This window comes from Tachyglossus aculeatus, chromosome 8 (genome assembly GCF_015852505.1).
Source record: "Tachyglossus aculeatus isolate mTacAcu1 chromosome 8, mTacAcu1.pri, whole genome shotgun sequence".
NCBI classification, from domain to species: Eukaryota; Metazoa; Chordata; class Mammalia; order Monotremata; family Tachyglossidae; genus Tachyglossus; species Tachyglossus aculeatus.
The window spans coordinates 10,891,654-10,908,933 of NC_052073.1; the positions used below are offsets into that span (position 1 = coordinate 10,891,654).

Sequence of the window (17,280 nt, forward strand, 5' to 3'; positions counted from 1 at the left end):
TGCAAGGAAAACATGTTTTCTATAAAAAAAAATCACATCCAGTGAATAGGTACTTTTGACCCGAAACAGCGACTGGGTATAGCTAACAATAGTGTTCGAGAGAGCATGCAAACCCCCGAGATGAATCTTCCCCACCCCCCTGGAAGTATTCTACAGGTATATTCAGTGGAGGTGAAAGGGAAATGAGAATATATTTTACTTTGAGCCATGTAAAATCACGGCATGAAGTTTAAAAAAAAATTAAAGGTTAAGAAAACACACAGCTGGAAAAAAGGCAGAAAATATCAATTACCTTTAAGTTTGAACTCACGGATCAAAGATCACAGTCATTCTGTTTCATATTATGTTTTGAATCCAGCTAAGGTGTGTATCTATCAGCTCTGAAAAAGATTTGCAAAACCATTTTTGAGAAAAAAAAATTTACCTTTGACCTCTGTTACTTTGTGCCAAATATTAAAAGTATAATTGGCAGCTCTTTCACTAGCAGACACTCCTGACCATTCAGTGCCCAAGGCACAATCTGATCGCTGATCCATTTTCAAACCCCGACTTAGCGCCATCTTGTACTTTCAAAATTGAATAATGGAAATTCATTTTTAAAAATCACTAAGGATGCGGAAATTTGTGCCAAAAGGTTAACACAAAGCCCCATTTTGGACCAGGCTTGTCAAAGACGCCAGCCCTGCCTTTGGTCATGATTTCATATCACCAGTTTCTGAAAGCTAAGTATGAGTTGTCGGTCTCTGCAAATGGCAATCAGAGTTGCATGAGTGGACTTATGTAATTTTCATCTTCTGCTAGGTGGAGACATGATAAAAATGGATCTTGTTCCCTTTCTTTATAGTGGTATAACCACGACAGCCATGCAAATTTTTAAGCCTTTGCACATTTCCTTCCTGTTTTTCATAGACAATTCAAAGAAATTTAAAAAGTTACTGTTTTCACTTCTGCTGCAGTATACTCTGCTGCAAGGAGTATATTTTTTAAAAAACAGAAAATTTAAATGAAAAATGAATTTTCTCTTTTGAATGAATGCTACAGCAGATTTCCTTTCAACTCCTTTGAAAAGGAGTTCTCACAGAACAACCTATGAACATTTCTAAAGGGTGTATTGTAAGGTATAAAGACACATTTTGAAAAAAAGTGCATTGTAAGGTATAAAGCCACATTTTGAAAAAAATGAGAATTCAATTTTATTACTGGATCCAAATTTTACCTAGTTCCAAGTATAATGTCTCACTTTTATAATTCAAGAAATGATTTCAAGCTTTTGAAATAAAAGTTACAAAAAGCCCAACAATGTAACTATCCCTATGATGTAGAAAATCCTTTGCATTGGTTGTTGAAACATGGAGTTAGTAACCAAACTCGGGGTGAAATCTGCCTCTTTTTTGTTGTAGGACTAGATTGCGTTATCTGCTATGGTGAGATTTTAATATAATTTCATTAGGAAAACATTTAAAATAGGTAAAGATGACAATACTTCCCTCATTATACTTATCCTTCATTAGAGGGAACTCATTTCCTGCAAATTCATTTGTTTCACATCTAGGAACCCAAATATTTGGAATCACTTAGCATGAATATCACCTTCTAATCAGTTGCAGCCCCAAAGCACTGAGGTATATTTAGCTCAGATATTTCTTGATATTCATTCCCACATCTCTCCCCTCCCCACCCTACTCTCTGCCGTTAAGTTCCTTACCGTTTTCCCATAAGCACACTGTACTGTGCTAAATTTCCTTTGGGAACTCAAAAAGGGCTGGCTTGCTGACTGACTCATTATTATTATATAATTCTAACTACGTAAAGCCCAGGCAGGATACCCGTACAGGACTTCTGATAATTCTCAAGTGAAAGGAGCACCTTACTGAACTGGTGGTAAATTCACGGCGTTCTCCATTAACTTTGCTAGGCAGCTGTGAAGCTCAAACCTTAGCCTCCCTTGTGCTCTTTTCCAGACCTTGAATCACATGAGACGTTAGGGAAAATGGTGGGAAGATCTTTTTCATAAACAGGGCTAGGAAGCTAAAAAATTGGCAGTGCCTGATCTGAAAACATTCTGAAGTTCCAATTTCTTTTAACTGATCCAGCAACAGAGCCTTCTAGGAAGCCACCAGCCAACTTTCTAAAGAACTTTTCCAGGCAAATTTGATTCGACAATCTCAAGATGACCGGGAATCTGGTTGTCTTTCAGAGAGTTGATGCAGGGCCCAGTTGAAAAGTGCCAGAGGGGAACAGAGAGGGGAAGGGGTAAGGAGGAGAAGAGGCAAGAGGGAAAGGGGAGACAGAAGAAAGAGAGAGGGTGAGCAAAGAGAAAGGAAGAGAAAAGGAAGGATGGGGGGCAAAGGAAAGAAAGATAATACTCACCCTCTACTCCTGGGTTATCTTCTACTGACATCTGCCATTGCTGCAACCTAGTGAATGGCAGAAGCCATGGCTCATCCAAAAGGGCCACCTGAACTAGGGCTACTTGTGGGGTGGCAGTGGAACATGACCACTACAATTCCTCTCCAGAACCTTAAGAGACCTGGGCAGCAGAGTTAGGGATAAGGGCTTGGTTTGCAGAGCTGCTGCCTGGTTTCTAGGCTGGAACCAGAATCGTCCCGCTCACTGAACTGCCCCAGTGGCTCTCCTGCTTGAACCCCTTGGGGTTCCATTTACTGAGTTCTCACATGGCCCTTTTGCCTTGGCCCAAGTAATGTAGGGCATATGTCTTTCTACCTTTCCCTTCTCCATTCTTCCCATTCTCTCCCTCACATGCACAGGGAAGGAGACAGCTGTTGAAACTTCCCAAGCACTTAGTACAGTGCTCTGCACACAGTAAGCGCTCAATAAACACGATTGAATGAATGAATGGGCTGAGAGACGGGCCATCTCAGGTGGCATCAAACGGACCAGTTTCCCTAAAGCAGGCAGTGACCCAAACTCCCAAATTTTAAGATTGTCCTGTCCAAATCGAGACATTTGGTCACCTTACTCAGACTGGGCATCAGGAAAAGGGGGAGGGGGGAGTAGGGAGGAAGTGGGGAGGGGCACAGGCTCTGATGAAAATGGACTCAATGTGTGGTGCATATATACAAGAACAGTAGCTTTTTATCTGGGATGACGACAAAGCATTTTAGAATAAAGAACAGCAGCCAGGAAGATACTGTAAGGGTTTTAAAAGATATTGCCCATCTGAAGCAGGATTGTTTCAAGCCCTGGGGAAAACCAATGTTTATGGAAATATGTCAGTGCCCTTCCTGTGGGTAGATGTTATTCATCTGAAACAGCCCCTATGGCCAAGTTATCTCGTTAACACTGAGATACAGATTTGTAGAACAAAAATGATAGAAAAATGTAGGAAGCTTTTTTGATCGACTGCATTAAATATCTTAATGCCTCATAAATCTCCCTAGCTATCACTTCCAGAACAAGAAAAATCCACAACAAAGGGAAAAGTCAGACATGATAAATGTTAGTGAGAGAGGCTGTGGATAGAGATTAGAGCCAGGCTTGGGATCCCTGGCTCCTGGGTCCTATTCTGGGTAATTGACTCACTGGACTTGTCAGCATGAGAAAAAAAACAAAAACTCAAAAATTAACTGGTTCCGCATGTTGTTTAATGGCACAAACTTAGGGAGCTTCCCTGTCAAGGTAATAAAAAGGGGCTTGGAGGAGCAAGTGAGCACACTGTGGCTGAGAAACCTAGGTTGAACTGAAGGAGGTGATATTTTTGCTACGAGATTACTTCCATGTTTAAGGTCCTGATTGGCTCAGGAGTCCCACATGACCAAAAGCTAACCCCAAGGACAGTGGTGGTGCTGCATTTCTTTGTTTCCCACAACCAGTCTCAACCCATTAGCCTATTTGGATAAATGGGGCTCCATGAAGCTCTTCAAGGTCATTAGATGGGTCCCCAGTCACTAGTGAAGTTCTACCATTCCAGTTGACTGAAAGTTCCAGAGTGCTCTAGTAAAGGAATCTCTCAGTTTCTTGACTGGAGATCAAGAAAACACAACCTAGCTGGATAGCTGTAAGTCCAAATGTTAACAAGCAGAAGAAATTCAAATCAATGCAACTTTTCCAAATGTCAAAACAGCAAGTATGTCCTCAATCTGTACACTCTAAGCACGTCGTGGGCAGGGAATGTGTCTGTTTATTGTTGTATTGTACTCTTCCAAATGCTCAGTACAGTGCTCCACAGACAGTAAGCACTCAGTAATAAATACGACAATGTGAAAATGGGAGCCACAGTTGGTAAGTCGAAAAGCCTGAAAATTATCCGGCAGTCTGGCCTAGGTATGACTATTATGACTCCTCTGAGATGCTTGGGAGTTGCTGTTTCCGAGCACTTGAAAAATCGAGTCCAGGAAACTGGCCCTACCTTCTCAGGAATTTGTCAGTGAATTGGTTAAGAAAACAGAGGGTGTTAATAGGGGGGAAATGCCCTGGCCATCTAAAATGGTTTTCCTCCCAACTACTAGTTTGGCCTACCTGCTTTGGAATGGCTCTTGTGAGGTTGGCCCATGGCAGTAGGTTCGCCCCTGGTGGAAATGAGGCAGGCCAAAATGATATTTTCAAAGGAAAATGTCTCTGTCCAAAGCATATTTGCTTTTTATAGGTGGATAATTATTTTTTCCAGGTTTTGTCCACTTATTAGTATTATTTCAATAGCTTCCTGTGGAGTCTCTTGGTTGCTTTGAAGTCATCTGATAAGAAGCACCATCCACAATTAGAGTGACTAGAAATCAATCCATCAATGATATTTCTTGAGTGCTTATTCTGTGCAGAGCACTGTACTAGGTACTTGGGAGAATACAATATAAGTTCATAATCTAGAGGACAGAAAGAGAAAAGTCTTGTCTCTAGACTGTGAGTAGGGAATGTGTTTGTTTATTGTAATATTGTACTCTCCCGAGCGCTTAGTACAGTGCTTTGCACACAGTTAACACTCAATCAATAAGATTGAATGAATGAATGAATGAATGAAAAAGTCATTTGTATCTAGACAACGATAGCGTCTTTCTCTGAGTACTGCTAGGGGGAATATTTGCAAGAAGGTAATATATAAGTGATTTCTTTCTATTCAACTAATCAGAATAAGTCCTGCAGCAAAAATGGCTTCTTGATGTAGGGCTGCATTTGGTGTCCACAGCCTATCCTGTAGCTTCTACAAATTGCACTTTACGTGGCTTTTTCTTGCTTCTTACCCAAATAGTAAATCAGTAATAAGTCACCCTTGAGTCTGGGACTATTTAGTAAAGTCATTACATTTGTAAGTGGTCAGAGCACTTTCCTCCCAGTTAACACTCAATGTTTTCTTAACTGATTAACTGACTTAAATTCCTGGGAAGAGAAGCTCAGTTTCTGGCCTGGATTTGCAAATGCTCTGAAATAACACAGGGTGAGGGCAGAAACTTTTTAGTTAGATTTTAAGTAACGGCAACAACAGAAAAGGAATGAAATGCCACCTCCCCGTGGCTTCAGAAGGATCCATTCAAAATTACTTCAAATAGTTTTCAGACTCAGTTTCTTTTCACACCACTTCTAAGTACGTTCACCAACCTCAAATGGGGAGGCCTATGTTAGTGTTTAACAAGTGGCCTGCCCATCCAGCACGCCCCACCTCTGCTCTGCACAGTAGTGGCTTCTGCTAGGCATTGCTCTCTCCCCACCTCCTGAGGAACTGCCTAAAAAAGTTCACTGATTTGCACGCAGTCTCAGTTCTGAGGCCCAACTTCCTGTTCAACCTTTGGGCTTGGCTCTTTTATCGTTCTTTTCTCATCAAGATATTCAAAGATACTCAAACATACACGGGAGAGCCAAAGGAAGAATTTGAGTCAACAAACAGGTAGGAAAGTGTTGGGGTGAGAAAGATCTTTGCTTCCCGACAATGGTAAGCTGCATTCAGAGAAACATCATGAATATCACTGGATGGGCTGCCAGTCACTAGTGAAGTTCTACCACTCCAGTTCACAGAAAGTTCCAGAGTGCCCTAGTACGAGAAACTCTCAGTTTCTTGACTGGTGATCAAACAAATGCAATCTAGCTGGCAAGCTATAAGTCCAAATATAAACAGGCAAAGGAAATTAAAATCAATGCTGCTGTTCTAAATGTCAAAAGAGCACGAATGTCCTCATCTTTCTAAACTGTAAACTCATATGGGCAGGGAATTTATCTGTTATACTGTTGGGTAGTACTCTCCCAAGCACTTAGTACAGAGCTCTGCACAGAGTCAGATCTCAGTAAATACAAACTGATTATTTGGTCGCAGCAACGTGTTATGGCTTGCTCATGCTAGCTTGGGTTTCAAATGGCAGGATACACATTTTCATTATGCGCTTGGACTGGAACGCCGTTGAGGATTTAGGGACCTCTCGTCCAACAGGGCAAGTCTGTTTGGATGTGAGAAATTGTGGTGTCAGAAGAAATGACTTATGTGCACATGCCTCAGATGCAGTGAGTTTGCCACTTCCGTGTTTTACAGAATTGGGTTTATATGTTTTCTTTTAAAGACACTGGTGTAGGAATCAACTGATCGGTTTTGTACATATGACAGAAAACTGAGGCAACTATGTTTGTCTTCAGAATATAAATTATGCGATCAGTTACACCATTTACGAACTGACATCCAAGTTGTTACCACTTAATGAATGGACATTATTAATATTTTGTTTTTACTGAAGTAGACTAAAACCATTTGGGGCAGGTGGAGGGAGATGAAAATGTGCCGAGTTTGGGAAACCTTAAAAGTGGATAATAGCAACAGACACAACTGCAACCTTGTCTAATTAGGAATTAGCTGTCCTCAGGACATTTTGGGGATACACTTCATTAGCTTTATATTGTAATGACACAGAAATGGGGTTATCTTCATGGTCTTACAGGGCATACATGAGTGAGACAGGACTTTATTGGAGCTCAATTTTAGTTTAAAAGATGATGAAAGTAAGATTATGCCCACGTACGCAAATTATCCAGGCATTTTTAAGTTGTTTTATATTCTAAACTACAGAGAAGATTTAAACCATATCTATGTTTTAGAGCTCAAATAACGAGATAGCTGTATGTGCAGATCCATTCTAAGTGAAATACTGCAAATGTAATATTGCTTTCCCTGCCCCAACGCTATACACCCTTGTGCAAATAAGAAAATATCCTCTCAGCCCATACTAGCTACATAGCCCAATAGTGCCATGCTTATACTAATGGAATGAGCAAACGAGATTACTTGAAAGGATATTATTAATGCATCTTTTCATCATGTGAAAAAAAAACAGCTTTAGCCTCAGCTATTAAATCATTAAGCAACATTGGCTGGACAATATTTAAATCTGCTTTTTTATATTCCACCCAGCAAAAATTCATTTTGCTACATATAAAGTTTCACCTCTTCTATCAAGCAGCAAGCAAGATTATGGTAACCACAATGCCTCTAAAATAGCAACACCAGGCAGAAAAGCACCCCGAACAAACCACAGTGTGCTGCTCACTTGTCATTCTGCAATTTCATCATGTGTCTAGTTTAAACCCTCTGCTATGAGGTGAAAGAAGCCCCAAATTGGGCATTTTAAAATCTAATTATAAAATGGCAGAAGGGGCACGTTTTGTTGGAACTGATTTTGACCTAGGATAGAAATGTAACAGTCATCCTGCTGATGACTGAGGAGAACTCAACTGCTGCATGAGTTTGGGCAAGTCATTTCACTTCTCTGTGTCTCAATTACCTCATCCGTAAAATGGGGAGTAAGACGGTGAGCCCATTTGGGACAGGGACTGGATCCAACCTGATTGGCTTGTCTCTATCCCGGCGCTTAGAACAGTGCCTGGTACAAAGTAAGCGCTTAACAAATACCATAAAAAACAAAAAAATCATAAGTCCTTCTCCCTTCTGTCACAAAAGAAATAATTAGCATAAACACGTTCTTATTGATGAGCCAATCTTCCTGTTTCAGCCATTTTATGCTGGTGGATGAGAGTCAGAAAGCGTATGCTTTGCCATGAATCGCTAACCACATTTCTATCATTTCTACTCACAGGAATGATTCCCAAAAGATGGGCCTGGGAAAGTTAGCCCCTGGAAGAACTCCAATAAGGAATATATAGGACTTCTCAGAGATTCCTCAGAGACCTGGTGGCTATCAGAGTAAAGAAGGCACGAGAAGAGGGTTGGGAGGGATGTCAACATTATTGTGGTCCTTGGCCATGCTTCCAGAATGAAGAATATGAATACCAAAGCAGTCGGACAAGAGATTTCATCTTTTCTGAACCCAGAGACTTTCTCAGCACGAAAGAGATTGCAGATAGCTGGGCATAAATCTCAGTGAGTACATTTATCTAGCACGCACTACCTCAAGGGCAGAGTACACACACAACTTTTGCACTATAGATTGTATTTAGGGGCCTTCTGAGGGGAGTGATTGACAGAAAGATAAACCAGTACAGAAATATGATGGTTGGAGTTCTGCTAAACAACCTCACAGCTTAAGGTAACAAATAGAGGGAGAGGCTGGCTGCAGTCTTACTCTTTGGGTGGAGATTTGTTGGGCCCAAACCCTGTGAGTTAAAGCGTCACTGTACTGAGCATACATCCTCATGTCAAACAGCTTTAAATTCTCTTTCATCCTCCCCATGTGCACCCCAAAAATTTACAAAGATGCTCCTGACTTCCAAACCCAGGGCCAGACACCCCTTTCAAAACCTCGAGGCACACTGACATAAACAAACTATCCGGGCACTATTTCCAAATTTCCAACCACCCCATTTCCCAGGTCAGGGCACCCTGTAGGTGATTTCTTCTCTCCACAATGAGTAGGGTTGCATTTGGCCTGAAAATAATTTAAACTGCCTTTCAATTAAATGACATTCAGGAAAACCAAGCCCCATTTTGCTGGGAATGTCAAAACATAAAACTGTAAGCCATCCATGCTGGATCAGACTGAAATTCCATCCAATCAATAATAATGATAATAATAATGGCATTTGTTAAGTGCTTACTATGTGCAAGGCACTGTTCTAAGCACTGAGGCGGATACAAGGTGATCAGGTTGTCCCACTCGGGGCTCACAGTCTTCATCCCCATTTTACAGATGAGGTAACTGAGGCCCAGAGACGTTAAGTGACTTGCCCAAAGTCACACAGCTGACAATTGGCAGAGCCAGGATTTGAACCCATGACCTCTGACTCCTAAGCTTGTGCTCGTTCCACTGAGCCATGCTGCTTCTCTAATCAATCTAATCTAATCAATCAATTAATGGCATTTACTGACCATTTGAGAGAGTAGTAGGTTGTATTATTAAGTGCTTAGTGTGTGCAGAGCACCTTACTAAATGCTTAGGAAAGTATAATAGACACAATCCTTGTGTCAAGGAGCTGACAGCCTAGTCGGTCTCTGTCTCCGACTTTAGCAATGAAGGGTACTTTCCAGATTCTGCTCTTTTGGATATCCATCCTCCAGGCTCAGCATACACACCCCTCCAGTAAATCCATCCATGAATCTGTTCACCCCTTTCTACAACTCCCCAGAGTGTGACGCTGGGGGTAGGGGGAGAGAAGGAGGAGTCATGAAGTGGTTAGTCCTATGCTTCTGGGGCCCTTCTTCTTTCCAACTTCCCCTACAACTCTGGAACATCTTGACTGGCAGCATCTGAGTCCTGGATCCATCACCTTCCGACTACCTAGGAGAGAGAAACTAGAGCCCTCCAGCTTCTGGTAGTACTAAGAGGAACTGACCTCCAAATCACTTGGAATATTTGAGTCTCTGGGTTGAAAGTTTTCCTTAGAGGAGTGATTGATTTTTGGACTATTTCTGAAGTTCCTTCCTAGTATTTTTTGAAGACTGAGATTTCTCTAAGTATGCTGTTTACCACCATTTTAGTCTGCGAGCTCCTCAAAGGCAAGGACTGTACATGTGCATTTTCTTTGAATTGTTTTCCAATGCTCAGTATGGTGCTTAAATATTAAGTAAAAAACTGTGGTGATAAGCCTTCTAAACACTCAACTTTTACTTCCACCTTAACTCTTCTAATAATGCTCATTTTTCTCTCCAATAACCTCTCATCCATTTAGTATCTGTGAGTCTCAAGCCTTCTTGAACTTAACGATATTTTGTCCTGCCGAACTTACTTGTAACAAATTCCAAATGCTCATCATTAGCTTTGGGAAGAAAAAATAATAATCCATAAGATTTGGAAAACAGGCTTCAAAATGGGCAAACTTTCTTGTTGAGAATCAGGTCCGATCCATCAATCAATCACATTTATTGAGCACTTACTGGGTGCATAGCACTGTACTAAGCACTTGGCAAAGCGCCAATATAACAGAGTTCCCTGACCACCAAGAGCTTACAGTCTAGAGGGGGAGACAAGCATTAATATAAAAAAATAAATTCAAATATGTACATAAGTGCTGTGGGACTGAGGGACGGTTGAAAAAAAGGAAGCAAATTCAAGTGTGAGGGCGACACTGTAGGGAATGGGAGAAGAGGAAATGAGGGCTCAGTCAGGGAAGGCCTCTTGGAGGAGATATGCCTTTGATACGGTTTTGAATGTGGAGAGAATAATTGCTGGATATGAAGAAGGAAGTCCATCTACTGATGAGGGAGATGACTCTCCTGCCACTGATGATGAGCCTCTAGTCACCAAAACTTTGGGATCAAAAACCTGCACAAACTATTACGGTGTTAGTGTTCTGCGCAATGCCCCTCACATTCTCTTGGCTTATGGGTCATGTTCCCTTTGGGGCAATGAGTTCAAGAAGCCAGTGGAGCTCACTGTGGGCAGGGACCGTGTCGCCCAACTCAGTCGTACTCTACTCTCCCAAGTGCTTTGTAAGCACACAGTAAGCGCTCAGCAAATAGCACCAATTGATTGGAGGGGATTCAGCACAGTGCCAAGTGCACAAAACCCCGAGTGACCGCCCCAAAGTGCTGATGCAGCTGGCGGTTGCCAGGGTAACCACTTTGGTACCTGCTGCGGTCCTCGCTGCACATGTTAGCTGCCTATTTTCACGATTCCTGCTGAGCCTGTCCACCACGACAGACTGCCTGGGTGGCTCTCTGGTCACACACGTTCACCACTCATGGTACAGCCCCAGTGGGCACTTTCACTGACATGGAGGCTGGGATACACTAAATTCATCATCTATGATTCTCATACTCTACCGAGCAAGGCTCCCTCCATGCTGCTGCCTCCGGATGCATTCACTACCCTCGCTCTGCTAAATGTCACTACATTTCAAAAAACACAGATGAAAAATGAAAGGCTGCAGGAAACCAGCAGAGGAGCTGTACTTGCATATAATCTTGCAGAGGTCTCAGCCATTTTACCAGCAAGGAGTCTGAGGTTACAAGAAAAAGTACACAACATCCCAGATGGCCAACAACTTTCAGGATGAGTAAACATCAGTAGTTTCAAATGAGGTAAAGGTGCTAATTGACAGAGTGAGTCAGATTCGGACCAAAATAATAATAACAATCACATTTACTAAGGGTTTACTATGCAGCAAGTGATGTGCCAAATGCTGAGGTAGATACAGGATAATCGGATTGGGCACAGTCCCTGTCCCCTATGGAGATCACATTTCAAAGATGAGGAGAAGAGGCATTTTAATGGTGGGGACAGTATGAAATCCAGACTTAAAAGATGTACTTTTCTCTTCCCCAATGGACAGAGCTGAAAGAAGACTTAGGTAAATGTTGGTACCAACCTGATATCTAATTCAAATTATTTTTTCAACAGGGGGTTTGGCCCCTCTTATTCACAGAGCTATCCATTTCTCCTCCTCCCCTCTGAGAGAGTCACATTTGCCCCAGGGTCATTTGCATCGGATGGGCGCAGTGGAAGTTCCACTTCCCTACTCCCTGCCCTAAAAGCCTCCGCAGCTGTCCCTCCAGAAGAGCTGAGTCCAAGGCACGGTGCCAATCTGGGAAAGCTGCCACTGTCCCCAGTGTGGCTCCACTCTATAGAAAGGCCTCAGCTGTCTCTGTCTCTCTAGTTTGCAGAGGGGAGGCTGCAAACTAAAGGGAAATCACAGTCATGAGTTGCAGTTTGGCACTGGGTATGGCCTCAGTGAGGTAAAAACTCTCTGACTGTAGGAATAATAATAACAATAATAGAAGAAGTATTTGTTAAGCTCTTACTATGTGCTAAGCACTGTACTAAGCCCTGGGGAAGATACAAGATAATCAGGTCCCACATGGGGTTCACAGTCTAAGTAGGAGAGAACACAAGTATCGAAACCCCATTTTGCAGATGAGGGACCTGAGGCCCAGTGAAGTTAAGTGACTTGCCCAAGGTCACACAGCAGACATGTAGTGGAGCTGGGATTAGAACCCAGGTCCTCCAACTCCCAATTCCATGCTCTTTCCACTAGGTTCCACTGCTTAACTTCACCCTACTTAGTGGGCTTCACATATCACATTTCAGCATCCGAGAGCAATAACATGCGGCGGTCTCTATGGGCTTTTAAAAGTCCCAGCTGGCAGTAAGGCAAGAAGCCTAAGCAGTAACCCACAGCTTCCCTTGCTGGTCAAACATTGTGGTCTTGCTCCAAGAGGCTAGTTCCAGCCCAACATCAGTAACTCTCACCAAATTTGGTGGAATATTTTCATGTGAAACACTAACACCATTGCCTGAATACGACCAGAAACTTAGTCCAAAGACTCACACCTGTGGAATATCATAATAATAATAATAATAATAATAATAATAATGGCATTTATTAAGTGCTTACTATGTGCAAAGCACTGTTCTAAATGCTGGGGAGGTTACAAGGCGATCAGGTTATCCCAAGGGGGGCTCACAGTCTTAATCCCTATTTTACAGATGAGGGAACTGAGGCACAGAGAAGTGAAGTGACTTGCCCAAAGTCACACAGCTGGCAATTGGTGGAGCCAGGATTTGAACCCATGACCTCTGACTCCAAAGCCAGTGCTCTTTCCACTGAGCCATACTGCATCATCTCAATGAGGAAATGGGAAGTGCCAAGAGACCAGGGTTCTAGTCCCATCTCTGACCCTGGCCTGCTGTCTGACCTAGGACAAGTCGCATAACCTCTCTGGGCCTCGGTTTCCTTAATTTTAAAATGAGGATAATACTACCTGTCTCTTCCTACCTCACAGGGATGTTGTGAGCGTACAGTGAGATTGCAGGTCTGAAAACACTTTGGAAATATAAATGGACCATATGTAAAAAGGTATTATTTTATCAAAGAAATGTGCTTAAAGCAATTTCTTCCCTAGCCTGGTAGATCTGGTGTTCCACAATGGGCCTCCAACTGAAAAGGATGGTAGTACTACCTAAAACTACTTCTATCAAGGCCACAGCCTATGAAGAACTGGCCCGCCAAGAGCAAGAGAGCTGTTCCCCAATGGGTTGGCTTTGTTTCTCCATGAAAGTTTGTGGCAAGCAATACCAGTTCTGGGGAAGAAAAAGTTAAGACAGAGAACCGAACTGGGAGAGCCAGTATCATATTTTTAAATGCAAGTAGTTTCAAGAAATCCCTAGAAGATGAAGGATTTGTCACATCATGACCTAGGACCATAACTGGACAAACGATACCATGGCCAAGGGAGCATCCCAAACCTGCTCCGTGTATGGCTGTGCTATGGGATTTGGGATACAGGCACAAAAATCCATGATTCTCCAAGGTTAGCTGATGGCTCACCTTCTTGTTTTGGCAGCACCTCACTGAAGAGGAAAAAATTTTAAATCACCCAAGACAGCTAGAAATTTGAACATATTTTTCCTAGATTTGTGGGATCCCAAGGTCTTGGCTGAAAAAGCAACTAGTCCCAAGGAATTTGGCAGCAGCTGGATACAGACTCCAGTGGTGTTCCACAAAACATACACATTGTGACTCCTTGCAGCCAAAAGAAGCTGACAGTCGTAGCATCTGGACTTAAATTACCTGTCTTTTTTATTACTGAGACCAGTGGCAAGGAAGTAGAGAAATCAGGGGCATGACACACAGATTCATGGTCCTACAACAAAAATGGCTGTCACTGTCAATATGGAATTTTGGTTCCATTTGGATAACTTTAGTACCAACCCCACACACCTCACAAAACACCATTGGCCCTAGGCAAAAGTGTCCCTCAGCCTGTCCTAAAGAAGAGTCAATTTCAGATGGAAATGATAATGCAAACCTCACAATTTTAAATCGCTACAAGATACATCCCAAAGACAATCAATACCCGCGTCATGCTGGATTACGAAACTTGTGAACCAGGAAGAGTAGCGAAAACCTGGGTTAAAACATGAGGTGACTTCAGTCAGATCCAACCAGGCTAGTCCCATAACCCACCCACAATTCAGGAAGGCTCTCACCATTTGTGAACTAGAATATATCACCCAAATACCTACAGTACAGTGGCCTACACCCATAGACACTTAAATACTGTTGACACTGCATCCTAATCTTTTGGATAACTAGAAGCTGGAATCAGGTGCTGGCAGACTGAAACACCTCGAGCAAATTATTTAATTTTCAAAGCTGCTACTGCTGCTTCTTCACTGGCAGCATCAATTAGTAACCTCTCACTTTGTTTCCTAGCCCCTCAGGCTACGCGACCTTAGAGAGTGCTGAAACTTGAGAGTGAATTTGCCAGGTCTTGTCAAGCCCTCTGCAACCAGCTGTTGGTCTGAGTACAGGGCTCTGCACACAGTAAATGCTCGATAAATACCATCGGTTGATAGAGGAAGAAAGTAAGGAGAAAATTAGGTGCCGGGATGCCATTATTCTTGAACTTTTCTGATGAACTCAGGTTCGCTGGTGGTCCGCCATGAGACAAGATACCCCGTCTCCACCCTAGCTCTCAGCCCTCATTTTATCTTCTCTCACTCCCTTCTGTGTCTTCCTTTCACTTTGATTTGCACCCAAGTGCTGTTGGGCTGAGGGTGGGGTGAATATCTAGTGCTTACAGGGTACAGTAAGAATGTTTAGAATTTGCATGTAGTACTCTCTGTGCCCTTAACCAAATGTATTTTATTTAAATGTTTCGTAGTGCTCCTTCCCCAGTAATCTACAAAGAACTTTCAGATCCCCAATCATGAATAAGAAAACACGGTTATCTCCTCTTATAAATAAATGGACAAACTCAATAAAGTGGAAGGATTTTCACTGTGCATGAATGTGTAATTATGAATCAGGCAAATGCAAGCAGGATTAGGAAGACAATCCAGGAACTGGTGCCTGAGTGTAAAAAAAAAAAAAAAAAAGGCAATTCCAAAATGGGCCAGTCAGTCAATCAATCAATCAATAGTGTTTTTTGAGTGCTTATTGTGTGCAGAGCACTGTACTAAGCACTTGGGAGAGTATGATACAACAGAATTGGTAGGTAATTTTCCTGTCCACAAGCTTACAGTCTAGAGTCTAGGTCATCTGTCACACCTAGATACTGACTGAAAATCAGTGGTCAGTTAAACCTTGAAGTCTCCAAGGGTAAAATTTGAAGAAGCTCTATGGTGGCAGCTAATACTAATAATGGTGGCATTTGTTTTGTATTATTATTATTCATTCATTTATTCAGTCGTATTTATTGAGCACTTACTGTGTGCAGAGCACTGTACTAAGTGTGTGGAAAGTGCAATTCAGCAATAAAGACAGAATCCCTGCCCACACAGGGCTACTGTTACTATGGTACTCGTTAAGCGCTTACTGTGTTGCCAGGCACTGTACTAAGTGCTGGGGTGGGTACAGGCAAATCAGGTAGGACACGGTCCCTATCCCATGTGGGGCTCACAGTCTCAATCCCCATTTTTACAGATGAGGGAACTGAGGCACAAAGAAATGAAGTGACTTGTCCAAGGTCACACAGCAGGTAAGTGGTAGATTAGAACTCTCTCCCTTACACCATACTGCTTCTCAATTCACTGTGTGCTTAACTACTAAAGACTAGGGTAGATACAAGATAATTACATCAGTGTCAGTCTCTTAGGTCTCACAATTTAAAGAGAGCTGGTATTTTAGCCCCATTTTGAAGACAAGGAAACTGAGGAACAGAAAAGATAAGTAATATGCTCAAGGTCACACAGTGATCATGGTAAGTGAGTGGAGCCAGGAATGGAACTCAGGTCTCCTGAGTCTTTTCGCTATGCTACACTCATAACACAATCTGTTTCCAAAATGTCACCGCCTCTTGGGAAACCCCTATGACCTCAAATACAGTAGTGCAAATTTAAGTTCAAGTATGAAATAATTGCTAATATCTGGAATGCTTTTAATTAATTTTGACTCATTCTGTTTGAATGTGAACCTTCAAATTTGCAGCAGATTAGAGATTCATGTGAGAGGTTATGAAGAAACAGATGGGAAGAAACACTTGAAAAGAAATCCCCATTTAATGTAGTGCTTGTTAGTATCACAGTCCTGAGCTCGGTGGCTTAAATCAGCATCCCAGTTATAACTTTGCTTGTGCAGACTTAAGTAAATATTGTTAGAATTCCCAAAGCCAATAGCTTTACCAGGCTTTAGGGACCACTGAAATTAAAAAAGCACCGAGAGGAAAAGAGTGAGGATTGGAAAGTGGAGGGATGGAGGAATTTCCAAGGAAAGGGGGGAGGCAGGAATTTCAAAGCATTCTGGCTCTAAATGAAGACCAGGCAAATTATAAGGAAAAGGATGTGCAAATTGGCACCTATGGTTTTGAGTCCGCAGCTTGGACACTTTCTGAAGATGGACTTCAGTACTGAGATTTATAGGAAGAAAACCATTAGATTAATTCCTTTAACATGCCTTGTAGCAAAATCAGTGGTTAGAGGAAACCAAAGTCCCCTTTCCACAGAGGGAAAGGGACTGAAATTCAAATGATTCTCCAGTGAATTTCTCAGAATATAGGAAGCTTAAAATGCACTGTGTTGGTTTCTCTTTTCCACCCTCAGAAACAGAGTCCGTTACCACAGCTGAAATCCAGGCTGGCTTAGGGGTTCGTAAAGAGGGGGAGGTGAGCTTGCTGCTAGGTCCAGAAGTTGAAAACACTATGGCTGTTTATAGAGGGAAACCCAGTCCGTCAGCCCAGATGAATTCCTGTACTAATCCTTTCGTGCTTCATGTTTTCCACCAGCCCTGGCCACTGTAAAGACTATCTTTAGGAGGAGCAGTGTGTTTGGAAGGGAGCAGCTGGAAAGAGAAGGCCATTTGTGCCAGCTTGGCTGGATTTCTGGTATGGAAAAGGAGGAGTGTTCTCTTGGGTCCCCCGCAAAATTGGAGCTTCTTCGCCAAAGTGAGCTCACGCCAAGCGCTACAAACAACAACAACAAAAAAGGAGAAACGGCTTTCCCCAACTCTCCTGGGTCG

The 17,280-nt window shown here is 42.4% G+C and overlaps 1 protein-coding gene across 2 annotated transcripts in view; it reads right to left on the reverse strand.

Annotated features, from left to right (window-relative positions):
* Window positions 1-17,280, reverse strand: part of NFATC2 (nuclear factor of activated T cells 2) — a 117,942-nt gene that overhangs the window by 8,475 nt on the left and 92,187 nt on the right. For both annotated transcript variants that reach the window (XM_038750147.1, XM_038750146.1), the window contains exon 9: window positions 293-380. In XM_038750147.1, coding sequence (XP_038606075.1) covers window positions 337-380 — 44 coding nt within the window. In that variant the 3' untranslated portion in view covers window positions 293-336. The remainder of the gene's footprint in view (window positions 1-292; window positions 381-17,280) is intronic.